The following is a 26,697-nucleotide window of genomic DNA, read 5'->3' as shown; positions in this document are numbered from 1 at the left end:
CTAGTCCCGGACGGAGCCTCCAGCCGGGAGTAGACTTTTACTCCCGGTTGGAGGGACCAACCAGGAGTAAAAGTTAACCTTTAGTCCCGATTGGTAGCTCCAACCGGGACTAAAGGTCCCCTGCAGCAAAAGCCTACCGCAGTAGCCGTTGGGTAGGGACCTTTAGCCCCAGTTGGAGCTACCAACCGGGACTAAAGGTTTCTCTAGTCTCGGACGCGAAAAATACCGGGACTAAAGCCAAATTTCGAAGTGGATCAAAAGTTGTTTCTCTACTAGTGCTCCATCCCAATTTATATGTGGTTTTGGCATTTTTAGATACATATATCTAGTTACGTAGCAAAAACTAGTACGTATCTAGGAAAAAAAACTATAACTTAGGATATAGGGCAGTAACCCGTCGGAGACTACCAAGCCTTGCGAGAGAAGCTAGGTACTGCACACACGGCATTCTACTCGTATATATATATTAGATACGGACAGTCATACATGGATGGTGGAAAAGATTAACTGACTCGCTTCTCCTTTTGCAAAATCCGTCACCTGGTCAACATATCCTTATTGCGTGGTTCGGCTGACTTGCATTGGGTGACTCAAGTCTTAGTGGGTAGGCTGAGACGGTGAGAATTAATTCCAACACACACACTGACAAACACACTGACACACAACCGCCGGGCGCCGGCTTTGTCGCCGACGTCACCATTCCCTTACTACATAGACACACAGTACATACACGCCGGAGCCGGCAGCTCATCTGTATCTATTTAAACGCGCTCCATCCGGGCCGGTCACTGTATCATCTATCCTCCTCCTAGCTCCCACTGGCCACTCCCACACCCGCAGCAATGGCACGCGGCTGCTCTACCGCTGCTCCTCCAGCCCTCCCGCTGCCGCTGCTGGTGGTGGTGGTGTCGTCCTCCGCCTTTTTCGCCTGCTGCTGCCTCGCCGCGCCGCCGGGCGCTCTGGTGACGAGCGTCCCGGGGTTCGCGGGCGGCAAGCTGCCGTCGAAGCACTACGCCGGGTACGTGACGGTGGACAAGGCGCATGGCAGGCGGCTCTTCTACTACCTGGTGGAGTCGGAGCGTGAGCCCGCCAAGGACCCCGTCGTGCTCTGGCTCAACGGCGGGCCAGGCTGCTCCAGCTTCGACGGCTTCGTCTACGAGCACGGTGCGTAGTTACGTCCGTCGTCGACGACGACGACCTCCTCTGCCCTGCCTCTTGTTTCTTTTCTTCTGGTCGTCGTGTGCGTGTCGTCACGAGTTTTCTGCCCTGCCTCTTGTTCCTGTTGTGGACGGAATCGAGAAAAGGCGAGCAAGAAGGTAGCGGTGGGGTCCGGATGGCAGCTGCTGGTTGCTGCGCTGTTGCTTTCTAGTAGAAGAACACTATAGGCATCGGCATCGCACAAAGTAGCCGGACGCACTGGATCGTGTATATCACGTCGCCGTCTTCTGGGGAAGCTAAAGTAGTATCATCATATTCCCTGGCCTAGCTACTATATTTGACATCTCTCCATCGCATTTTTCTTTCCCGCTTTCCTCACCATGCATCTTCCTTTTCCAACCAACTTGTTGAGCAGGAAGGGATCTGATAAGGATGTAGAATAATTGAGCATGCATTTTGGGGATCCAACTTTCATGGATGGGGTTGGGGTGGCGAGCTGGGCTGTGTAGTGGATGTGATCAAATTTGCCTGACGTGCAGAGTTCAATTAATATGGACGTGGGATGGTTTTAGGGAACTTGAAATAAATACTGGATCAACAATGAAGGCGATTGACCGGATGTGTAGTGCGGCACCAGGAGCCAAGGTAGGGTTTTGGGATTATGCATGTGTCGGGTTGATGCCTTGATGGGAGGAAATATTGGACCACACTAGTGGAGGTTGTTAGTGGATGCTGCGGCGACGCGCTAGGGGTCGTTGGCAATAGGGTGGTGAAGGACGATGGTTGATGGGTCGAGTCAAGACAAGGGCATCAATTACCTTGAGAGTTTTGGTCAGCATGGCGGATCACAAATCCGATGGCAGGAGCCACAAGCGAGCAGAGTGTGGGGTTATGGCGATAGATATTTCTAGCTAGACGCTAAAACAAGTGACGAACAAAGATAGAGAAGGAAAAAGGTGTACCAATGGAATATGGAGATTGGGGAGAACCAATGCAAACGTCCTGAATTTAGACATAATTCGGGTAAAAAATTCCTTTTCGAAAGCACAGAGAAAAGCTTGGGTGCTTAATTTGATACACTTCATATTATTTGTATGTGTTCCTTTGATATATATGATCAATATTTGTATTCTTATCTTTGCTCTTTTTTCATCACAATATTGCTTCACAACTTGGTATTTCCTTTAGAATATTAGATGTAGCTTTGTAAAGAATTTAGCGGTCTTATTAGTAACGTCTGAGCGGGACCCAAGAGGGGAGTAGTAAATTGGATCACTAATAAAAAATTGAACCCAGGGCTCCAACACGATTCTACCCTAGATAATAACTACTAACTAACAAGAAGTGCGCCTAGAGATTATCTAGTGTCTCTACCTACGTACCCACTCACATGGAGTTCTGCAACCTATAACCAACCGTATCAACTATCCTAAGTTGATCTAGAAAGGTAGAATACACACAAACAGATGAAACATAAGCGACGTAAGTAAAAATCAAGTGAGGAAAGAGCAAACTTCCAAGAAGCGATGTTATATATCCTGTGGTACTGGTTGCTGAAAAGAAACCCCTAGCTCATGTTAGAGCTCCAGGATATGCTCCCAGCCATGAAACCCTCACCTTTGAGATGCCCTACTCTCCCAGTCACATTGACGCAGTCCACTATGGTGCTTCGTCACCAAAGGGTTTAATTTCCTTGTCCCCTGTGCATGATGTCACTGCTGCTCCACATGAAGTTCCAAGGGTCGTTGACATGGCCAGTGCGCCAGTATGGCTACAACATGCAGAGATTATAAGAGCACACAACTCTACCTCTCATACTAAGTACTATACAGGCCCCTGCATCAAGCAATAAGTGTGAGCCTAAGCCTAAAGATATATTCTAACATTTTGCAACATTCATAGTGGGGATGCCGTAGACAAGTCTAAGGTTGTAACTCGAAGAGTTATCACCCTTTGCAATCATAACGGTCCATGCATCCTGGATGTTGGATGGAGTGAAGCTAAAAAGTTACTCAAGCGGGGCGATATCATGATAGGTCTTTGTGCATATGTTGATATTGTTGAGGATGTCGTGTGTATGATAGTTGTGGTCAACAGAGATGTCAAAGTTGCCAAAGATGAGTTAGCCACACAAGAAGCCTCGAATACCCAAGGTGTTTCTATGGGGATGGTGGTTCATAGGAGATGTCGCCATGAATGAATACGATGCATTGAGGCAGCCGTTGATGGAGAGTTGATGCCAAGGATGCAGTCGATGTCACCATGGACGAGGTATGCACTGGGTTTACCATGCCTAGGATTCTGTTAGGGATAAAGACACCCATTGGTGTTGCCAATACTAAACGTACTAGAGGGAGGTTCTCAACCATGCATCAACATCTAAAGTACTAGCAGAGAAAGCCTCCAGGATTAGTATAGTGCACAAAATGGTAGGGTAGAAGATACCAATGCAGCCCACTGTTGTTGGAGTAGACGAAATAGGTGAGGAAGATATGGAGAAGCTAGCAAGGAGCTTGTACTGGACAAAGTGAGGAGGTAGGTCTAGGTGATCTGGTGCATGGCGTGGTGATTTGGATGCCATGACGGCGATGCTCAATGTGAAGAACATGAATATCCTACCAAACACTTTGCACGTGATGTGGACAATGTCCTAGCCACATAAGTAGTTTGTGTCAATTAAGATGCAATTGCAAAGAATGCCATGAGTGGCGATGATGTGGCATGGCAATAAGATGCAGTAGCATTTGGAGGGAGGAGGCATGTAGTACTTGATGACAATGGAGGCAATGATGAGCTAGCATTGAGTGACGTGCTAGAGGTGGCCAATGTAGTTGAGGCCAGTGTCAATGTAGAGGCACGCGCAAAGACGAGGGCTGCAGGGGAATTAAAATGATGTTAGATCGGGAAAACAATAAGGAACCTTGATCAATGACTAGTGAGAGAGAAAACCATGATTATCCGATCAAGAAAAGATTCTCTCTAGGGTGATCGTTCATCGCGCATTTGGTGGCAAGAGGCTACGTATGGTGGACCTGTCATCCATGGGGGAGATTATCATGGGTGATCTTGGGTGGGTGGGTGGGCGTTGTGGGGGGGGGGGGGGGGGGGGGGGGGGCGCTATTGCGCAGCGGAGTAATGGACAATTAGTGGTACGAGCATATAAGGGCATAGGTGGAGCAAAAGACTACGGTTTATGACCTACAACCTGAATCTCAACTTATGATACCATGTAAAGGAACTAACCCAAACTGGAGATGCCTAATACACTCTAAAATCTTTCATCTCAATTTATGTGTGTTTTTTTGGGTCTAGGGCCATTCAACTTTGAGGCAGGAGGGTCAGCTGGAAGCTTGCCAAAGCTTCATCTCAACCCTTATAGCTGGTCTAAGGTTGGACATTCCCGTTGGTCCTAAGGATAAATTATCTGGTGTGTTCAAGCTGAACTGAGACAGACTAGTGATGTTTCCCTTGCATTGTAGGTGTCTAGTGTGATATACTTGGACTCCCCTGCTGGTGTTGGGCTGTCTTACTCCAAGAATGTTTCAGATTATGAAACTGGTGATCTTAAGACTGCTGCTGATTCGCATACTTTTCTTCTCAAGGTAAATATATATGTTTTTTTGTGTTGGTGCATTAGTAAATTTATCATCTATAATCTTTTTGTAGAACAAAAGCTGATCAGTTCGCTCCCGTTACTTTTAACCAGTGGTTCCAGCTCTACCCTGAGTTCTTGACAAATCCATTTTATATAGCTGGAGAGTCATATGCTGGAGTTTATGTCCCTACCCTTTCACATGAAGTTGTCAAAGGTTTTGGCTTTGGGATAGTAATGATCCTTAAACTGCTAGTTGTTTTGATATTGTTACTGATGAATTATTTAACAGGAATCCAAAAAGGAGATAAGCCAATTCTAAACTTTAAGGTTAGTAATTTTAATTATATTGTTGCTGCCTCCATGAGAACGGCAAACATGGTTACCAAGGAAATATATATAATAATGCTCAAAGTTTTGTTCTGTACTCTCATGTTAGGGCTACATGGTTGGCAATGGTGTATGCGACACCGTCTTTGATGGTAACGCTCTTGTGCCATTTGCACACGGAATGGCTCTAATTTCAGAGAGTATATATAAGGTACATCAGTATAACTGTACCCCGACTGATATCCTCACCCTGAAATAATTTCTTTAATTACACCATGAAGTTTTATTGATGGTATTAGAATACTTCCTTCATATCCTTTGAATACACAAAATACTTCTAAAACTTTGTGTGTCCGTTGAAACATACATATGTTCTTTCGATTTACCACAATTTCTATACAAAATGTAGGAAGCCAACACTGCATGTCAAGGAAATTACTGGAATGCTAGCAGTGCAAAATGCGACGAAGCGCTGTCAAAAGTCGATACGGTAAACCAGTGACACTATCTGGTAAAAATAAATAAATATATATTATTCTCATATTATATAATATGTTTTTGTGTAGGTACTTGACGGATTAAATATTTATGACATTCTTGAGCCATGCTACCATGGCACAAATACCAAAGAAGTGATCCCACAAAATAACAAACTGCCACCAAGTTTCAAAGATCTTGGTGTAACTAGCAAGCCCCTTCCAGTAAGAACAAGAATGCATGGACGGGCCTGGCCTTTGAGAGCTCCTGTAAGAGATGGGCGTGTTCCATCATGGCAGGAGCTAGCTGCATCAGTTCCCCGTGGAGTTCCGTGTATGGTGAGCACAAGCACACTAACCATCCCTACTATAACTCTATTATCTGTCATAACATTAATGTTCTGCTCCAGAGGTTGCTCTTTATCTCTTTTTGTACTCTCTCATTTTCTTTACAGAAGTCATTGGTTGCTTACATCCTCTTTACTTACAAATTTGACCACTAGTTTCTATCACATTATTGAAAGATACAAATAAAAAATATATTCATGAAGAAAATCTAGATATGCGTAGTCAATGTGTAAAACATCCCACTATAGATCGCCATATATGTATGTGAGCTAGTGTAGTAATACACTAATACTAATATGTGCAATTCCATTGTTTAGTTCATTTATCTTTATCTTCTCGGATTATAATGTGTAAGGCAGGAACATCTTCCAGCTTTATCTTCTCCGAAATATAGAGGAGTAATTTTTTCTCCCAAGTGAAGCATGATTCGTTTTGTCCCATTTTCTTATGTACCCTCCCTGTCTTGTTTTCTTAATCTTCAGAGTGATGAAGTTGCAACGGCATGGCTAAACAATGATAACGTCAGATCTGCGATTCATGCCGAACCAGTATGACAGTCATACACTAAATAACCACCGTGTACTTATTGATGGACCGATTCTAAAGATTTCCACCTTCTAACCATAGTTTATCATGCACATTTATTAGGTCAGTTCAATTGGACCCTGGCAATTATGCACAGATAAAATAGATTTTGATCATGATGCTGGGAGTATGATCATTTATCACAAGAACCTTACAAGCCAGGGTTATCGTGCTTTGATTTACAGGTACTTCAAGAACCTATAAAATTATAATATGATTTCGGCTCTTACATTCTTAGATTCACAAAAACTGCTATTATCATTGGTATATTTCTTTTGCATTTGTTTCAGCGGTGACCACGATATGTGTGTACCTCACACTGGGACTGAAGCAAGGGCTGCGTCCTTAGGCTACGGCGTCGTTGATTCATGGCGACAATGGATTGTCAATGAACAAGTTGCTGGGTATTTGAACAAACATTGACTCTTTTCTCCTAAGATGTTCAAATCATTTTATCCTAGAGGCTGAATTATTCTTCGATATGAATTCACTATAATCAACAAAAGTTAACATTTCTTTCATGAGGGAAATCTTCAGTTAGGTGATTTATTTATTTTCCATTGTTTTCAGTCAAATGTTTGTATGTTCTCAAGGAAAGAAATTAAGGACATGTTGCTTGCTCACATATTTTTGCTTGCTATACTACTCAGGTACACCCAAGGATATGAAAACGGCCTCACTTTCGCCACTATTAAGGTGTGGTACAGTTTCAAATTAAACTTTTTCTATTAATCCATGGATTCGCAAACACGAAACTAGCCTGCCAAATCAGAAACAAATTGCATTTAATGAGTAATGACACATTATTGAAACACAAAAAAATCTAAGTTGCGTTTTTTTAACTATCCTGTTTAATTTGTTCCTCTCGCAGGGTGCTGGGCACACAGTTCCTGAGTATAAACCACAGGAATCATTGGCTTTCTACAGCCGTTGGCTTAACGGTACTAAGCTGTGATACTCATGAAGGAGCTCCTGACGAAGGGAGGCCTATTTCTGTGCAAGGTCATGTAGTACTGAATCAAACAGAGCACAATGTGGAGAAATTGGAAAAAGCATACAGCAATAAGGAAGCCAAAGGATCAAATTACCTAGCGCCAACTACGATGTTGCATTGATTTGTGCAAATATTATATCAAAGTACCTTACATGCATTATTCATTAGTTCACTGTGACCAAACATTTGTGAAAATTTTCCTTGATATTTTTTGAATCATAGTATAAACATAGAGGCTCATATACACGATCATGCGCACTCTACTTCTATGACCACCTTCAGGCCTAATTGGCAACCTAGACATGTGCCTCTAGCCAGACTTATAGGCTGCAACTGTCTCTGTTTGGTAGGTTGTATGGAGTTTTAATTTGGCCTGGGATGTTTTGGTGCAAGAAAAGGGCCCTGAGGTTGCACCACAAGGAACAAAATTTCCTTGCTGCGTAGGTATGAGCAAGCTGATTTTCGAGGCAAGGCATAAGATGGCAGAGTTGGTGCATGCCATTGGTGCCACCCAAAATTGGTGTGGCTAGGATTACCTACCCTACTGATATATATGGAAGGTGCCGGTGGTTTCCTCCCTTTCCACTCGGTTTTTCTTGTCTCCGGCTAGACAGTCGATTTTTCCGGCTAATTTGTGGTAATGGCCATTTTCCTGTTGGACCTTCCAATTGTTGCCCCAATCAACGGGAATCTTCCATTCGGGCTAAGGACATTCTTGGAAAGGAATCAAGTGCCACGCTAGCCCTAGCCCATGTTCCAAATGTTTCTCCTCGGCCCAAAACAGGCCTTTCTGCCCAAAACCCATCCATTGCCGGAACTGTCATCGCTCATCAGGACACAACTATCAAATCGTTTCCCACTTCAATCATAGTGCCCTTCCATGCCGTGACTCAATCGTGGCTCTCTGACTTCTCGTCCTGTCGCACAGGCTGTCTCACCAACTGTTGGGGCCAAAAGATCACTAGGGACATTTGCTTCCTTTGGAGAATACAACTTTTTACTCACTCACATCACTCCGCCTCCCTCTTCTCGCACTCATTCGTTGGTCTCGGCCCTGGCATATCATGGCGTTGGAGTTCGATGACGAAACCTTGGAGAGTTCACCGATGTCCTTATAGGTGATCACGTTTGTTGTCTCCCCTCTGCCAGTCTACTCGTCATTCAGTGAGTTCGCTTCCCTTGCTTGGGGTTCTCCTGCCTTTCCTCCCTTACTACATGAAAGCATCTAGGCCCCTAGTTGGGTTTCGATGATTAATGACAATACGTGATTACTGTGACTAACGTGTATTTTGTAGACATGTCCTTGACATAGAACACCTGATTCACATCCTTGGCAAGGACGAACGGTTCGTCTTTGTACCCAATATTGTTGAGGTCCACGGTTGTCATTCCATACTGGTTGTCGACTGCTACCCCGCCTCCAGTCGCCTTTACCCATTGGCACTTGAACAAAGGTACCTTAAAAGTAGGTGCATAGTTTAGTTCACATAACTCCTCTATGCGGCCATAATATGTTTGCTTATTTCCATTAGGGTCAGTGGCATCTATGCGGACACCACTATTTTGGTTGGTGCTCCTTTTTATCTTGGGCTACTATGTAAAATGTATTCCCATTTATCTCGTACCCTTTGTATGTGAGGATATGCCACGATGGCTGCCTAGCCAACAAATACAGTTGCTCATCAATACTCTCATCACCCTGACATTCTTTTCGCAACCAGTCGCTGAAAGTTTCCATGTGCTGATGTGTAATCCAAGCTTTAGACTTCCCTGGAAACTCAGATCGGAGCAACTCTTTATGTGTCTCGATATACGGATCCACCAAGGAGGAGTTTTGCAGATTGTGTAGTGTGCTTTATTAAAATAATTATACTGCGTACCAATATATGGTTTCTTCCCTAGTGTCCCCTTTCCACTTAGTCTCCCCTCGTATTGTGATTCAAGAACACCAATCGGGTCAAGGTCAGGAATAAAGTCAACACAAAACTCAATGACCTCCTCTGTTCCATAGCCCTTGGCGATGCTTCCTTCTGGCCGAGCACGGTTGTGAACATATTTCTTTAGGACTCCCATGAACCTCTCAAAGGGGAACATGTTGTGCAGGAACACAGGACCGAGAATGCTAATCTCCTTGACCAGGTGAACTAGGAGGTGTGTCATGATATTAAAGAAGGAAGGAGGGAACACCAACTCAAAGCTGATAAGACATTGAACCACATCATTCTGTAGTTTAGCTAGATCCATTGGATCGATTGCCTCTGAGAAATTGCATTGAGGAATGCACATAGCTTTACGGTGGCTAGACGTACATTTGGAGGTAGAATTCCTCTTAATGCAACTGGAAGCAATTGCATCATGAGCACGTGGCAGTCATGGGACTTTAAGTTTAGGAATTTCTTCTCTAGCACATTTACTATACCCTTTATATTCGAGGAGAATCCAGATGGTACCTTGATGCTTGCTAGGCATTTAAACATGCTTTCCTTCTCTTCTTTGCTAAGAGTGTAGCTGGCAGGACTTAAGTAATGGCATTCATCATCTGTCTTCTCTGGATGTAGGTTGTCTCATTCTTTCAAACACCACAAGTCCTATCATGCTTCAAGTGTGTCCTTAGGCTTCCCATACACACCCATGAAGCCTAGCAGGTTTACACAAAGATTCTTCATCAGGTGCATCACGTCGATCGCGCTACGGACCTCTAGGACTTGCCAATAGGGTAGCTCCCAAAGTATAGACTTCTTCCACATGGGTGCGTGACCATCGGCGTCGTTCAGAATTAGTTCGCTGCCATGTGCCTTTCCAAATACTACTTTCGCATCCTTGACCATATTGAGTACATCCTCACTAGTTCAGTTGCCCAGCTTGGTCTGGTGGTCTGCCTTACCTTTAAAATGCTTGCCTTTCTTTCTTAGGGGGTGATTCGTATGAAGAAATTGACGATGGCCAAGGTACATGACCTTTTAACATTTTTCAAGAATATACCTTTAATGTCATTGAAACAGTGCGTGCATGCATTATATCCCTTGTTTGATTGTCCTAAAAGATTACTTAGAGCAGGCCAATCATTGATTGTTATGAACAACAATGCTTGTAGGTCAAAGTGCTCCTGTTTGTGCTCATCCCACACACGTACACATGGTCTGTTCCACAAAAGTAGAAGTTCTTCAACTAGTGGCCTCAGGTACACATCGATGCCGTTGCCAGGTTGCCTTAGGCCTTGGATGAGCACTGGCATCATAATAAACTTACGCTTCATGCATAACCAGGGACGAAGGTTGTAGATACATAGAGTAACAGGCCAAATGCTATAACTACTGCTCTGCTCCCCGAAAGGATTCATACCATCCGCATTTAAAGCAAACCTTAAGTTTCTTATGTCATTTACAAACTCCGGAAATTCTCTATCGATTGCTCTCCACTGGTACCCATCAGCAGGGTGTCTCAACCTATTGTCTACCTTATGGTCTTCTTTGTGCCATCGCAACAACTTTGCATGGTCTTTGTTTCTGAATAGACGCTTCAAGCGTGGTATTATAGGAGCATACCACATAATTTTGGTAGGGATTTTCTTCGTGGGACATTCGCCCTCAACATCACCAGGGTCATCTCGCCTGATCTTATACCGCGATGCATGATATACCAGGCATGCATCTAACTTCTCATACTCCTCGCCACAGTAGAGGATGCAGTCATTAGGACATGCATGTATCTTCTGGATTTCTAATCCCAAAGGGTAGACTACCTGTTTTGCTTCGTACGTAGTGGCGGACAATTCGTTATCCTTCGGAAGCATCTTCTTTTGGATTTTTAGTAACTCCCCAAATCTCTTATCAGATACACCATTCTTTGCCTTCCATTGCAGTAATTCCAGTGTGGTACCCAACTTTTTCTGCCCCGCATCACAAGTTGGGTATAGCAATTTCTTGTGATCCTCTAGCATGCGCTCAAACTTGATCTTCTCCTTTTCACTTTCGCATTCTCTTTGTGCGTCATGAATGGCCTGACCAAGATCATCAGCGGGCTCATGTTCTGCCCCTACCTCTTCTTCAGCTTCCCCCATTATAGTATCATTGAAGGCACCATATTCAGCAATAATATCATCATTGTCCCATTGTTCTTCTTTACCTTCTTCCATTACAACCCCGGTTTCTTAGTGCTTCGTCCAATAAATATAGTTTGGCATAAAACCCGACTTCAACAAGTGTGAATGAAGACTCCTTGAGCTAGCATATTCCTTCAAATTCTTACATATAGCACATTGACAGCACACGAAACCATCGTGTTTGTTTTCCTCGGCCACACATAAGAAAGAATACACGCCCTCAATGAACTCTTGGGAGCGGCGATCAGCATTGTACATCTAATGCCGACTCATCTGCATTACATGACATACATACCATATTAAAACCTAGAACATAATTAGTTAATTATATGACATGTATGCCACCACACAAGGTATTAATTTATAAAAGTCTCGCTACAATGTAGACAACCCCAACTACCACTAAAAAAACTAAAGCTAAAATGCACTTCGGCAGCATAAGGATTTCGTGACCAATCCCAACTAAAACAGACATATCATGTGTTTGTTCAATATCTATGGGCTTCTTCCGCAGGATCACTGCCTCATCAGCCGCCGTAGCCACCAGTACAAGAGAGTTTTGCACGTGTTCAACATACTATTCCTCCCAGTACCAGCCTGAACATCCAGTGCTATCCCACTGAAATTAAAACAAAAAAATAGAACTTTAATCACAATCATCATGAAAATAAGTATAAATTAATCATAATCATCAAATGCGACAAAATAACTCACATTGCGATCCGGACACTTGTAGAAGATACGGTCCTTGTTGGGACACTCCTTTCTCACCCGGTACTCCATCACAATCTTCTCCTCACACTTGCCGCATGCAATGAGAGGGAGGTCCGGCCTCAGTCGCTTTGGAATATGATGAGAGGCCGAGGACCCGGAAGCAGTTGCCATCTACTCTCTATACTTATTTTTAATATAATATAAATTTCTCATTTTATAAACAAATAAAATTAAAAAACTCTAAAATTCTCTGTATCTCTAAACCATGAAGTGTGCTATGCATGCTAGAAATGAAAGCTGAATACTAGTTTTGAATAACTACTTTAACCTTCCTTCATCCAAATATGCAAACTTTAAAGTGATTTTGAGCTTAAATGGCTTAAAATAAAAAAAATCCACTATAAAAAACCACATATATCTAGTCCACAAAATGAGATATGCTACTGATGAAACATGAGAGTATAAAGTTGGTAACCTTTAGAACCGAAGAATCGATGGGGGAATCGAAGAAATCTTGTGATTACCGACGATGAAGAAGAGAGGCCGGCGACGAAGCTAGAACACTGAGCTCGAAGCGGCTCGGGCTCGGGAGAAAAAAGGGGTATATAGGAGGGGACCTTTAGTCCCAGTTGAAGACAAAAACCGGGACTAAAGGTCCCTTTCTAGTCCCGGACGGAGCCTACAGCCGGGAGTAGACTTTTACTCCCGGTTGGAGGGACCAACCGGGAGTAAAAGTTAACCTTTAGTCCCGGTTGGTAGCTCCAATCGGGACTAAAGGTCCCCTACAGCAAAAGCCTGCCGCAGTAGCCGTTGGGTAGGGACCTTTAGTCCCGGTTGGAGCTACCAACCGGGACTAAAGGTTTCTCTAGTCCCGGACACGAAAAATACCGGGACTAAAGCCAAATTTTGAAGTTGATCAAAAGTCGTTTCTCAACTAGTGCTCTATCTCAATTTATATGTGGTTTTGGCATTTTTAGATACATATATCTAGTTACATAGCAAAAACCAGTATGTATCTGTAAAAAAAACTATAACTTAGGATATAGGCCAGTAACCCGTCGGAGAGTACCAAGCCTTGCGAGAGAAGCTAGGTACTGCACACACGGCATTCTACTCGTATATATATTAGATACGGACAGTCATACATGGATGGTGGAAAAGATTAACTGACTCGCTTCTCCTTTTGCAAAATCCGTCACCTGGTCAACATATCCTAATTGCGTGGTTCGGCTGACTTGCATTGGGTGACTCAAGTCTTAGTGGGTAGGCTGAGACGGTGAGAATTCCAACACACACACACTGACAAACACACTGACACAACCGCCGGGCGCCGGCTTTGTCGCCGACGTCACCATTCCCTTACTACATAGACACATAGTACATGCACGCCGGAGCCGGCAGCTCATCTGTATTTAAACGCGCTCCATCCGGGCCGGTCACTGTATCATCTATCCTCCTCCTAGCTCCCACTGGCCACTCCCACACCCGCAGCAATGGCACGCGGCGGCTCTACCGCTGCTCCTCCAGCCCTCCCGCTGCCGCTGCTGGTGGTGGTGGTGTCGTCCTCCGCCTTTTTCGCCTGCTGCTGCCTCGCCGCGCCGCCGGGCGCTCTGGTGACGAGCGTCCCGGGGTTCGCGGGCGGCAAGCTGCCGTCGAAGCACTACGCCGGGTACGTGACGGTGGACAAGGCGCATGGCAGGCGGCTCTTCTACTACCTGGTGGAGTCGGAGCGTGAGCCCGCCAAGGACCCCGTCGTGCTCTGGCTCAACGGCGGGCCAGGCTGCTCCAGCTTCGACGGCTTCGTCTACGAGCACGGTGCGTAATTACGTCCGTCGTCGACGACGACGACCTCCTCTGCCCTGCCTCTTGTTTCTTTCTTCTGGTCGTCGTGTGCGTGTCGTCACGAGTTTTCTGCCCTGCCTCTTGTTCCTGTTGTGGACGGAATCGAGAAAAGGCGAGCAAGAAGGTAGCGGTGGGGTCCGGATGGCAGCTGCTGGTTGCTGCGCTGTTGCTTTCTAGTAGAAGAACACTATAGGCATCGGCATCGCACAAAGTAGCCGGACGCACTGGATCGTGTATATCACGTCGCCGTCTTCTGGGGAAGCTAAAGTAGTATCATCATATTCCCTGGCCTAGCTACTATATTTGACATCTCTCCATCGCATTTTTCTTTCCCGCTTTCCTCACCATGCATCTTCCTTTTCCAACCAACTTGTTGAGCAGGAAGGGATCTGATAAGGATGTAGAATAATTGAGCATGCATTTTGGGGATCCAACTTTCATGGATGGGGTTGGGGTGGCGAGCTGGGCTGTGTAGTGGATGTGATCAAATTTGCCTGACGTGTAGAGTTCAATTAATATGGACGTGGGATGGTTTTAGGGAACTTGAAATAAATACTGGATCAACAGTGAAGGCGATTGACCGGATGTGTAGTGCGGCACCAGGAGCCAAGGTAGGGTTTTGGGATTATGCATGTGTCGGGTTGATGCCTTGATGGGAGGAAATATTGGACCACACTAGTGGAGGTTGTTAGTGGATGCTGCGGCGACGCGCTAGGGGTCGTTGGCAATAGGGTGGTTGTCATGTACGGCCGCACGTATACCAGGCGCAGGAGAGCCCGCGACGTGCGTCGGGCGGCCGAGCGGGCATCAAGGGCGCAGGAGCAGCAGGCGAGTGGCTAGGAGGGAAAGTATCTATCTTTACCTTATTTGGTTTAGTCTTTACCTTATTTGGTTTAGTCCTACAATTAAGGAGAACCTTCTCCATCTGTAAGGCCATTGGCCATATATGCTGTACGGCAGTAGCCTTTGGAATTAACAAAGATTATTCCCATCTAATCTCCTCTCTCTCCTTAAGCCGGCGGCCTGGGGGGGCATACCCCAGTCGACGTTGAAGCTCGGCGTGGGGGAATAACCCTGCCGGCAACCACGGACCGAGACTACGATCTGCGTAGTCGAGGTCCTCCTACCCTGGGCATCGCTGCCCTTGACAGCCTGGTATCGCGAAGCCGACGATCCTCGTCTTCCCTGCCATCCACATCCACCACAGCCGCCACCAATCAACCACAACCACCACCATCACCCGCCGCCTCCACCACTTCCACGGGCCACTCCACCACCATGGCGGAGCCAACCATGGCTGACCTCATGGCGCTGATGCAATCCTTCCGGACGGAGATGAAGGAGATGCAGGCTGAGATGGCATCCATGAAGGAGAAGTCAGCCTCGTCGTCGGACAGCAGAGGCGGCGGTCACGTGGAGCATCCTCGCGAACCGGATCGGCCCCCCAAATTCCAGAAGATGGACTTCCCTCGTTTCGACGGCAAGTCTGATCCGCGGCTCTTCCTTAACAAGTGTGAGTCGTATTTTCGTCAACAGCGCACCATGGCCGAGGAGCGCGTCTGGATGGCGTCCTACAACCTCGAAGGCGTCGCCCAGGAATGGTTCATGCAACTCCAGGAGGACGAAGGCACACCGGCATGGGGGCGCTTCAGAGATCTCCTTGATCTGCGCTTCGGGCCGCCACTCCGCTCGGCGCCCCTCTTCGAGCTGACGGAATGTCGACGTACGGGCACCGTGGAGGAGTACTCCAACCGCTTCCAGAGCCTCCTCTTCCGCGCCGGGCGCCTCGACGAGGGGCAGCGTGTCCAACTCTACACCGGCGGTCTCCTACCTCCGTTGAGCCACGCCGTTCGTCTCCACAATCCGGAGACGCTCGCCGGGGCCATGAGCCTCGCCCGACAAGTGGAGTTGATGGAGCTTGATAAGTTGGCGGCAGCACCGGCCAAGCCGGCGCATCGCGCGGGCCCGGCTGCTCCGGCACCACGGCCGGCGTTGCCCGCCCCCCAGGCGCCCCCGCTGCTCGCGCTACCGGCACCTAGGGCCGAGGCGGCACCAGGCGCGCGCGAGCGGCCACCTGGCCGCCGTCTTTCCAAAGACGAACAGGAGGAACGCCGACGGCTCGGGTTGTGCTTCAACTGTGATGAAAAGTACTTCCGCGGCCACAACCGTACCTGCCGCCGCATTTTCTACGTCGAAGGCGTTGAGCTGGAGACGGACGACGATGCAGCGGGCGCCGCTGACCCGGCGGGAGAGGCCCCCGTCTACTCCCTGCATGCAGTGGCCGGGGTGCCTGGCTTCGACACACTGCAGGTCCGCGCGCTCCTCGGGACGGCAGTGTTGGTCGCCCTCCTCGACACGGGCTCAACGCACAACTTCATCGGCGCACGCGCCGCGTACCGCTCCGGGCTGCACATCCAGCCGCGCCCACGTCTCACCGCTACCGTGGCCAACGGCGAGCGCATCGTCTGCCCAGGGGTCATCCGCGACGCGCCGGTCACGGTACATGGCGAGACGTTCCACGTCGACCTCTTCGTCATGCCCTTGGCGGGCTTCGACCTCGTCCTGGGTACTCAGTGGCTGGGCACCCTCGGGCCCATCGTCTGGGACGTCGCCGCGCGGACCATGCAGTTCCAGCGCGCGGGACGTGCCATCTGCTGGACCGGCATCGCCTCCTCCGACAGGGCGGCCCTCCGCGCGGTCACGGCAGCCCCAGCACCGGTGCTACAGCCCCAGCCGCCCCGGGAGCCGCTACTCGACGCCCTGCTCCACTCCCTCGGCGACGTCTTCACTGCGCCCCATGGACTGCCGCCCCAGCGCTCCCGTGACCATCGCATCGTCCTCAAGCCGGGAGCGCTGCCGGTAGCTGTCCGCCCGTACCGGTACCCGGCGGCCCACAAGGACGAACTCGAACGGCAGTGCGCCGCCATGATCGAGCAGGGCATTGTCCGCCGCAGCGACTCGGCGTTCTCCTCACCAGTACTCCTCGTCAAGAAGCCGGATGGCTCTTGGCGCTTCTGCGTTGACTACAGAGCGCTGAACGCGCTCACCATCAAGGATGCGTTCCCCATTCCGGTGGTGGACGAGCTGCTGGACGAGCTCCATGGCGCAAAATTCTTCACCAAGCTCGACTTGCGCTCAGGCTACCACCAAGTCCGGATGCGCCCGGAGGACATCCACATGACGGCCTTCCGCACTCACGACGGCCTGTACGAGTTCCTGGTGATGCCGTTTGGGCTGTGCAACGCCCCTGCGACATTCCAGGCGTTGATGAATGATGTACTGCGACCGTTTCTCCGTCGTTTTGTTCTGGTGTTCTTTGACGACATTTTGATCTACAGCAAGAGCTGGAGCGAACATCTTCGTCACATCCGCATCGTCCTCGAGGAGCTTCGACGCCATCAGCTGTTCCTCAAGCGCACCAAGTGTGCGTTCGGCGCAGCGTCGGTCGGCTACCTCGGCCACGTCATCTCCGAGGCGGGCGTCGCCATGGACCCGGCCAAAGTACAGGCAATCCGGGACTGGCCCACGCCTCGGTCAGCGCGGGCGGTGCGGGGCTTCCTGGGCCTGGCCGGCTACTACCGGAAGTTCGTCCACCACTACGGTACGGTGGCCGCACCACTCACGGCTTTGCTGAAGAAGGACGGGTTCTCATGGAGCGAGGGCGCCGCGGCGGCGTTCGCAGCGCTCAAGGACGCGGTCACCTCGGCCCCCGTCCTCGCCATGCCAGACTTCTCCAAGCCGTTTGTCGTCGAGTGTGACGCTTCGTCCCATGGGTTCGGCGCGGTGTTGGTCCAGGGTGGCCACCCCATCGCGTTCTTCAGTCGGGCTATCGCTCCCCGCCATCAGGCACTGGCGGCCTACGAGCGGGAGCTTATCGGCCTCGTCCTGGCAGTGCGGCACTGGAGGCCATACCTTTGGGGCCGCCGGTTCGTCGTCAAAACCGACCACTACAGCCTCAAGTACCTGCTGGACCAGAGGCTCGCGACGATTCCGCAACATCATTGGGTCGGCAAGCTCCTGGGCTTCGATTTCGCCGTCGAGTACAAGCCCGGGTCGACCAATGTGGTGGCGGATGCTCTCTCCCGCCGCGACACACCGGACGACGGGGCTGTTTTGGCCCTCTCAGCCCCGCACTTCGACGTTCTCTCCCGTCTCCGGCAAGCACAGCTGACTGACCCCGCCCTGGCTGCCCTCCGGGACGAGATCCAGGCCGGTGCTCGGCGCGCACCCTGGGCGGTGGTTGATGGGATGGTCCAGCACGCGGGCCGACTCTACTTACCGCCGTCTTCACCGCTGCTCCAGGAGCTGCTGGCCGCTGTGCACGCCGAAGGCCACGAGGGGGTCCAGCGCACGCTGCACCGCCTTCGCCGTGACTTTCATTTTCCTAACATGAAGCAGGTGGTCCAGGATTATGTGCGGGAATGCTCGACCTGCCAGCGCCACAAATCCGAACACCTCCATCCGGCTGGGCTACTACTTCCTCTTCCGATTCCGCAAGGCGTCTGGACAGACGTGGCGTTGGATTTCGTCGAAGCCCTGCCTCGCGTACGGGGCAAGTCTGTCATCCTGACGGTGGTGGACAGGTTCAGCAAATACTGCCACTTTATTCCGTTGGCGCACCCATACTCGGCGGAGTCAGTGGCTCAGGCGTTCTTCGGGGAGATTGTCCGCCTCCACGGTGTGCCACAGTCTATGGTGTCCGACCGAGACGTCGTGTTCACCTCCAAGTTCTGGCGGGAGCTCATGAGGTTGATGGGGACCAATCTCCACATGACGTCAGCCTTCCACCCTCAGTCGGACGGCCAGTCCGAGTCGGCGAACAGGGTTATCATCATGTACCTGCGGTGCCTCACAGGTGATCGGCCGAAACAGTGGCTGCAGTGGCTCCTATGGGCGGAGTACGTCTTCAACACCGCGTACCAGAGCTCCCTTCGCGACACGCCATTTCGGATCGTCTACGGGTGCGATCCTCCATCCATCCGGTCCTATGAGCCGGGGGACACCCGTGTGGCTGCTGTGGCTAGGACCATGGAGGAGCGTGAGGAGTTCCTCGCTGATGTGCGCCATCGACTTGAGCAGGCTCAGGCGGTCCAGAAGAAGTACTATGACCAGGGTCACCGCGACGTCAAGTACCAGGTGGGCGAGTGGGTGCTGCTTCGCCTCCGCCACCGGACACCTGCCTCCCTCCCCACCGATGGCGCCGGCAAGCTGAAGCCAAGGTTCTATGGACCGTACCGTGTGCTAGAGCTCATCAACGAGGTTGCCGTCCGCCTCGACCTCCCAGCACGTGCCCGTATCCACGACGTCTTTCACGTGGGCGTCCTCAAGAAGTACCATGGCGCGCCCCCCGCTGCTACACCGCCACTGCCACCGCTTCACCATGGGGCTGTCACCCTGGAGCCCGCAAAGGCCGTCAAGACCCGACTCGCCCGTGGCACACGTCAGGTGCTTATTCAGTGGAAGGACCAGTCTCCTGCCTCGGCCACTTGGGAGGACGTCGACACTTTCAGCGCCAAGTTTCCCACATTCCAGCTCGAGGACGAGCTGCCTCTCGAGGAGGAGAGAGATGTCATGTACGGCCGCACGTATACCAGGCGCAGGAGAGCCCGCGACGTGCGTCGGGCGGCCGAGCGGGCATCAAGGGCGCAGGAGCAGCAGGCGAGTGGCTAGGAGGGAAAGTATCTATCTTTACCTTATTTGGTTTAGTCTTTACCTTATTTGGTTTAGTCCTACAATTAAGGAGAACCTTCTCCATCTGTAAGGCCATTGGCCATATATGCTGTACGGCAGTAGCCTTTGGAATTAACAAAGATTATTCCCATCTAATCTCCTCTCTCTCCTTAAGCCGGCGGCCTGGGGGGGCATACCCCAGTCGACGTTGAAGCTCGGCGTGGGGGAATAACCCTGCCGGCAACCACGGACCGAGACTACGATCTGCGTAGTCGAGGTCCTCCTACCCTGGGCATCGCTGCCCTTGACAGTGGTGAAGGACGATGGTTGATGGGTCGAGTCAGGACAAGGGCATCAATTACCTTGAGAGTTTTGGTCAGCATGGCGGATCACAAATCCGATGGCAGGAGCCACAAGCGAGCAGAGTGTGGGGTTATGGCGATAGATATTTCTAGCTAGACGCTAAAACAAGTGACGAACAAAGATAGAGAAGGAAAAAGGTGTACCAATGGAATATGGAGATTGGGGAGAACCAATGCAAACGTCCTGAATTTAGACATAATTCGGGTAAAAAATTCCTTTTCGAAAGCACAGAGAAAAGCTTGGGTGCTTAATTTGATACACTTCATATTATTTGTATGTGTTCCTTTGATATATATGATCAATATTTGTATTCTTATCTTTGCTCTTTTTTCATCACAATATTGCTTCACAACTTGGTATTTCCTTTAGAATATTAGATGTAGCTTTGTAAAGAATTTAGCGGTCTTATTAGTAACGTCTGAGCGGGACCCAAGAGGGGAGTAGTAAATTGGATCACTAATAAAAAATTGAACCCAGGGCTCCAACACGATTCTACCCTAGATAATAACTACTAACTAACAAGAAGTGCGCCTAGAGATTATCTAGTGTCTCTACCTACGTACCCACTCACATGGAGTTCTGCAACCTATAACCAACCGTATCAACTATCCTAAGTTGATCTAGAAAGGTAGAATACACACAAACAGATGAAACATAAGCGACGTAAGTAAAAATCAAGTGAGGAAAGAGCAAACTTCCAAGAAGCGATGTTATATATCCTGTGGTACTGGTTGCTGAAAAGAAACCCCTAGCTCATGTTAGAGCTCCAGGATATGCTCCCAGCCATGAAACCCTCACCTTTGAGATGCCCTACTCTCCCAGTCACATTGACGCAGTCCACTATGGTGCTTCGTCACCAAAGGGTTTAATTTCCTTGTCCCCTGTGCATGATGTCACTGCTGCTCCACATGAAGTTCCAAGGGTCGTTGACATGGCCAGTGCGCCAGTATGGCTACAACATGCAGAGATTATAAGAGCACACAACTCTACCTCTCATACTAAGTACTATACAGGCCCCTGCATCAAGCAATAAGTGTGAGCCTAAGCCTAAAGATATATTCTAACATTTTGCAACATTCATAGTGGGGATGCCGTAGACAAGTCTAAGGTTGTAACTCGAAGAGTTATCACCCCTTGCAATCATAACGGTCCATGCATCCTGGATGTTGGATGGAGTGAAGCTAAAAAGTTACTCAAGCGGGGCGATATCATGATAGGTCTTTGTGCATATGTTGATATTGTCGAGGATGTCGTGTGTATGATAGTTGTGGTCAACAGAGATGTCAAAGTTGCCAAAGATGAGTTAGCCACACAAGAAGCCTCGAATACCCAAGGTGTTTCTATGGGGATGGTGGTTCATAGGAGATGTCGCCATGAATGAATACGATGCATTGAGGCAGCCGTTGATGGAGAGTTGATGCCAAGGATGCAGTCGATGTCACCATGGACGAGGTATGCACTGGGTTTACCATGCCTAGGATTCTGTTAGGGATAAAGACACCCATTGGTGTTGCCAATACTAAACGTACTAGAGGGAGGTTCTCAACCATGCATCAACATCTAAAGTACTAGCAGAGAAAGCCTCCAGGATTAGTATAGTGCACAAAATGGTAGGGTAGAAGATACCAATGCAGCCCACTGTTGTTGGAGTAGACGAAATAGGTGAGGAAGATATGGAGAAGCTAGCAAGGAGCTTGTACTGGACAAAGTGAGGAGGTAGGTCTAGGTGATCTGGTGCATGGCCTGGTGATTTGGATGCCATGACGGCGATGCTCAATGTGAAGAACATGAATATCCTACCAAACACTTTGCACGTGATGTGGACAATGTCCTAGCCACATAAGTAGTTTGTGTCAATTAAGATGCAATTGCAAAGAATGCCATGAGTGGCGATGATGTGGCATGGCAATAAGATGCAGTAGCATTTGGAGGGAGGAGGCATGTAGTACTTGATGACAATGGAGGCAATGATGAGCTAGCATTGAGTGACGTGCTAGAGGTGGCCAATGTAGTTGAGGCCGGTGTCAATGTAGAGGCACGCGCAAAGACGAGGGCTGCAGGGGAATTAAAATGATGTTAGATCGGGAAAACAATAAGGAACCTTGATCAATGACTAGTGAGAGAGAAAACCATGATTATCCGATCAAGAAAAGATTCTCTCTAGGGTGATCGTTCATCGCGCATTTGGTGGCAAGAGGCTACGTATGGTGGACCTGTCATCCATGGGGGAGATTATCATGGGTGATCTTGGGTGGGTGGGTGGGCGTTGTGGGGGGGGGGGGGGGGGGGGGCGCTATTGCGCAGCGGAGTAATGGACAATTAGTGGTACGAGCATATAAGGGCATAGGTGGAGCAAAAGACTACGGTTTATGACCTACAACCTGAATCTCAACTTATGATACCATGTAAAGGAACTAACCCAAACTGGAGATGCCTAATACACTCTAAAATCTTTCATCTCAATTTATGTGTGTTTTTTTGGGTCTAGGGCCATTCAACTTTGAGGCAGGAGGGTCAGCTGGAAGCTTACCAAAGCTTCATCTCAACCCTTATAGCTGGTCTAAGGTTGGACATTCCCGTTGGTCCTAAGGATAAATTATCTGGTGTGTTCAAGCTGAACTGAGACAGACTAGTGATGTTTCCCTTGCATTGTAGGTGTCTAGTGTGATATACTTGGACTCCCCTGCTGGTGTTGGGCTGTCTTACTCCAAGAATGTTTCAGATTATGAAACTGGTGATCTTAAGACTGCTGCTGATTCGCATACTTTTCTTCTCAAGGTAAATATATATGTTTTTTTGTGTTGGTGCATTAGTAAATTTATCATCTATAATCTTTTTGTAGAACAAAAGCTGATCAGTTCGCTCCCGTTACTTTTAACCAGTGGTTCCAGCTCTACCCTGAGTTCTTGACAAATCCATTTTATATAGCTGGAGAGTCATATGCTGGAGTTTATGTCCCTACCCTTTCACATGAAGTTGTCAAAGGTTTTGGCTTTGGGATAGTAATGATCCTTAAACTGCTAGTTGTTTTGATATTGTTACTGATGAATTATTTAACAGGAATCCAAAAAGGAGATAAGCCAATTCTAAACTTTAAGGTTAGTAATTTTAATTATATTGTTGCTGCCTCCATGAGAACGGCAAACATGGTTACCAAGGAAATATATATAATAATGCTCAAAGTTTTGTTCTGTACTCTCATGTTAGGGCTACATGGTTGGCAATGGTGTATGCGACACCGTCTTTGATGGTAACGCTCTTGTGCCATTTGCACACGGAATGGCTCTAATTTCAGAGAGTATATATAAGGTACATCAGTATAACTGTACCCCGACTGATATCCTCACCCTGAAATAATTTCTTTAATTACACCATGAAGTTTTATTGATGGTATTAGAATACTTCCTTCATATCCTTTGAATACACAAAATACTTCTAAAACTTTGTGTGTCCGTTGAAACATACATATGTTCTTTCGATTTACCACAATTTCTATACAAAATGTAGGAAGCCAACACTGCATGTCAAGGAAATTACTGGAATGCTAGCAGTGCAAAATGCGACGAAGCGCTGTCAAAAGTCGATACGGTAAACCAGTGACACTATCTGGTAAAAATAAATAAATATATATTATTCTCATATTATATAATATGTTTTTGTGTAGGTACTTGACGGATTAAATATTTATGACATTCTTGAGCCATGCTACCATGGCACAAATACCAAAGAAGTGATCCCACAAAATAACAAACTGCCACCAAGTTTCAAAGATCTTGGTGTAACTAGCAAGCCCCTTCCAGTAAGAACAAGAATGCATGGACGGGCCTGGCCTTTGAGAGCTCCTGTAAGAGATGGGCGTGTTCCATCATGGCAGGAGCTAGCTGCATCAGTTCCCCGTGGAGTTCCGTGTATGGTGAGCACAAGCACACTAACCATCCCTACTATAACTCTATTATCTGTCATAACATTAATGTTCTGCTCCAGAGGTTGCTCTTTATCTCTTTTTGTACTCTCTCATTTTCTTTACAGAAGTCATTGGTTGCTTACATCCTCTTTACTTACAAATTTGACCACTAGTTTCTATCACATTATTGAAAGATACAAATAAAAAATATATTCATGAAGAAAATCTAGATATGCGTAGTCAATGTGTAAAACATCCCACTATAGATCGCCATATATGTATGTGAGCTAGTGTAGTAATACACTAATACTAATATGTGCAATTCCATTGTTTAGTTCATTTATCTTTATCTTCTCGGATTATAATGTGTAAGGCAGGAACATCTTCCAGCTTTATCTTCTCCGAAATATAGAGGAGTAATTTTTTCTCCCAAGTGAAGCATGATTCGTTTTGTCCCATTTTCTTATGTACCCTCCCTGTCTTGTTTTCTTAATCTTCAGAGTGATGAAGTTGCAACGGCATGGCTAAACAATGATAACGTCAGATCTGCGATTCATGCCGAACCAGTATGACAGTCATACACTAAATAACCACCGTGTACTTATTGATGGACCGATTCTAAAGATTTCCACCTTCTAACCATAGTTTATCATGCACATTTATTAGGTCAGTTCAATTGGACCCTGGCAATTATGCACAGATAAAATAGATTTTGATCATGATGCTGGGAGTATGATCATTTATCACAAGAACCTTACAAGCCAGGGTTATCGTGCTTTGATTTACAGGTACTTCAAGAACCTATAAAATTATAATATGATTTCGGCTCCTACATTCTTAGATTCACAAAAACTGCTATTATCATTGGTATATTTCTTTTGCATTTGTTTCAGCGGTGACCACGATATGTGTGTACCTCACACTGGGACTGAAGCATGGACTGCGTCCTTAGGCTACGGCATCGTTGATTCATGGCGACAATGGATTGTCAATGAACAAGTTGCTGGGTATTTGAACAAACATTGACTCTTTTCTCCTAAGATGTTCAAATCATTTTATCCTAGAGGCTGAATTATTCTTCGATATGAATTCACTATAATCAACAAAAGTTAACATTTCTTTAATGAGGGAAATCTTCAGTTAGGTGATTTATTTATTTTCCATTGTTTTCAGTCAAATGTTTGTATGTTCTCAAGGAAAGAAATTAAGGACATGTTGCTTGCTCACATATTTTTGCTTGCTATACTACTCAGGTACACCCAAGGATATGAAAACGGCCTCACTTTCGCCACTATTAAGGTGTGGTACAGTTTCAAATTAAACTTTGTCTATTAATCCATGGATTCGCAAACACGAAACTAGCCTGCCAAATCAGAAACAAATTGCATTTAATGAGTAATGACACATTATTGAAACACAAAAAAATCTAAGTTGCGTTTTTTTAACTAGCCTGTTTAATTTGTTCCTCTCGCAGGGTGCTGGGCACACAGTTCCTGAGTATAAACCACAGGAATCATTGGCTTTCTACAGCCGTTGGCTTAACGGTACTAAGCTGTGATACTCATGAAGGAGCTCCTGACAAAGGGAGGCCTATTTCTGTGCAAGGTCATGTAGTACTGAATCAAACAGAGCACAATGTGGAGAAATTGGAAAAAGCATACAGCAATAAGGCAGCCAAAGGATCAAATTACCTAGCGCCAACTACGATGTTGCATTGATTTGTGCAAATATTATATCAAAGTACTTACATGCATTATTCATTAGTTCACTGTGACCAAACATTTGTGAAATTTTTCCTTGATATTTTTTGAATCATAGTATAAACATAGAGGCTCATATACAAGATCATGCGCACTCTACTTCTATGACCACCTTCAGGCCTAATTGGCAACCTAGACATATGCCTCTAGCCAGACTTATAGGCTGCAACTGTCTCTGTTTGGTAGGTTTATGGAGTTTTAATTTGGCCTGGGATGTTTTGGTGCAAGAAAAGGGTCCTGAGGTTGCACCACAAGGAACAAAATTTCCTTGCTGCGTAGGTATGAGCAAGCTGATTTTCGAGGCAAGGCATAAGATGGCAGAGTTGGTGCATGCCATTGGTGCCACCCAATATTGGTGTGGCTAGGATTACTTACCCTACTGATATATATGGAAGGTGCCGGTGGTTTCCTCCCTTTCCACTCGGTTTTTCTTGTCTCCGGCTAGACAGTCGATTTTTCCGGCTAATTTGTGGTAATGGCCATTTTCCTGTTGGACCTTCCAATGGTTGCCCCAATCAACGGGAATCTTCCATTCGGGCTAATGACATTCTTGGAAAGGAATCAAGTGCCACGCTAGCCCTAGCCCATGTTCCAAATGTTTCTCCTCGGCCCAAACCAGGCCTTTCTGCCCAAAACCCATCCATTGCCGGAACTGTCATCGCTCATCAGGACACAACTATCAAATTGTGGTTTCCCACTTCAATCATAGTGCCCTTCCATGCCGTGACTCAATCGTGGCTCTCTGACTTCTCGTCCTATCGCACAGGCTGTTTCACCAACTGTTGGGGCCAAAAGATCACTAGGGACATTTGCTTCCTTTGGAGAATACAACTTTTTACTCACTCACATCACTCCGCCT

At 47.4% G+C, this 26,697-nt stretch overlaps 2 protein-coding genes across 2 annotated transcripts; both read left to right on the top strand.

The window, feature by feature from the left end:
* Positions 1-712: 712 nt before the first annotated feature.
* Positions 713-7,714, top strand: LOC136508129 (serine carboxypeptidase 1-like). The gene is made up of 13 exons (XM_066502753.1): positions 713-1,164; positions 4,471-4,547; positions 4,638-4,760; positions 4,865-4,967; positions 5,043-5,080; positions 5,190-5,291; positions 5,490-5,570; positions 5,647-5,895; positions 6,387-6,452; positions 6,553-6,674; positions 6,780-6,893; positions 7,140-7,185; positions 7,361-7,714. The coding sequence occupies exons 1-13, from the start codon at positions 843-845 to the stop codon at positions 7,442-7,444; spliced, it is 1,527 nt and encodes a 508-aa protein (XP_066358850.1). The 5' UTR covers positions 713-842; the 3' UTR covers positions 7,445-7,714.
* A 5,877-nt stretch (positions 7,715-13,591) lies between these two features.
* LOC136508695 (serine carboxypeptidase 1-like) lies at positions 13,592-25,918 on the top strand. Its single transcript, XM_066503440.1, has 13 exons — positions 13,592-14,114; positions 22,663-22,739; positions 22,830-22,952; positions 23,057-23,159; positions 23,235-23,272; positions 23,382-23,483; positions 23,682-23,762; positions 23,839-24,087; positions 24,579-24,644; positions 24,745-24,866; positions 24,972-25,085; positions 25,332-25,377; positions 25,553-25,918. Exons 1-13 carry the CDS (start codon positions 13,793-13,795, stop codon positions 25,634-25,636), a joined length of 1,527 nt encoding a protein of 508 aa, XP_066359537.1. The 5' UTR covers positions 13,592-13,792; the 3' UTR covers positions 25,637-25,918.
* Positions 25,919-26,697: the final 779 nt, after the last annotated feature.

The sequence above is a fragment of the Miscanthus floridulus genome, chromosome 15 (genome assembly GCF_019320115.1).
Source record: "Miscanthus floridulus cultivar M001 chromosome 15, ASM1932011v1, whole genome shotgun sequence".
Classification (NCBI taxonomy): Eukaryota; Viridiplantae; Streptophyta; class Magnoliopsida; order Poales; family Poaceae; genus Miscanthus; species Miscanthus floridulus.
The sequence above is the reverse complement of the archived record's forward strand: the minus strand, read 5'-3'. Positions and strand labels throughout refer to the sequence as shown.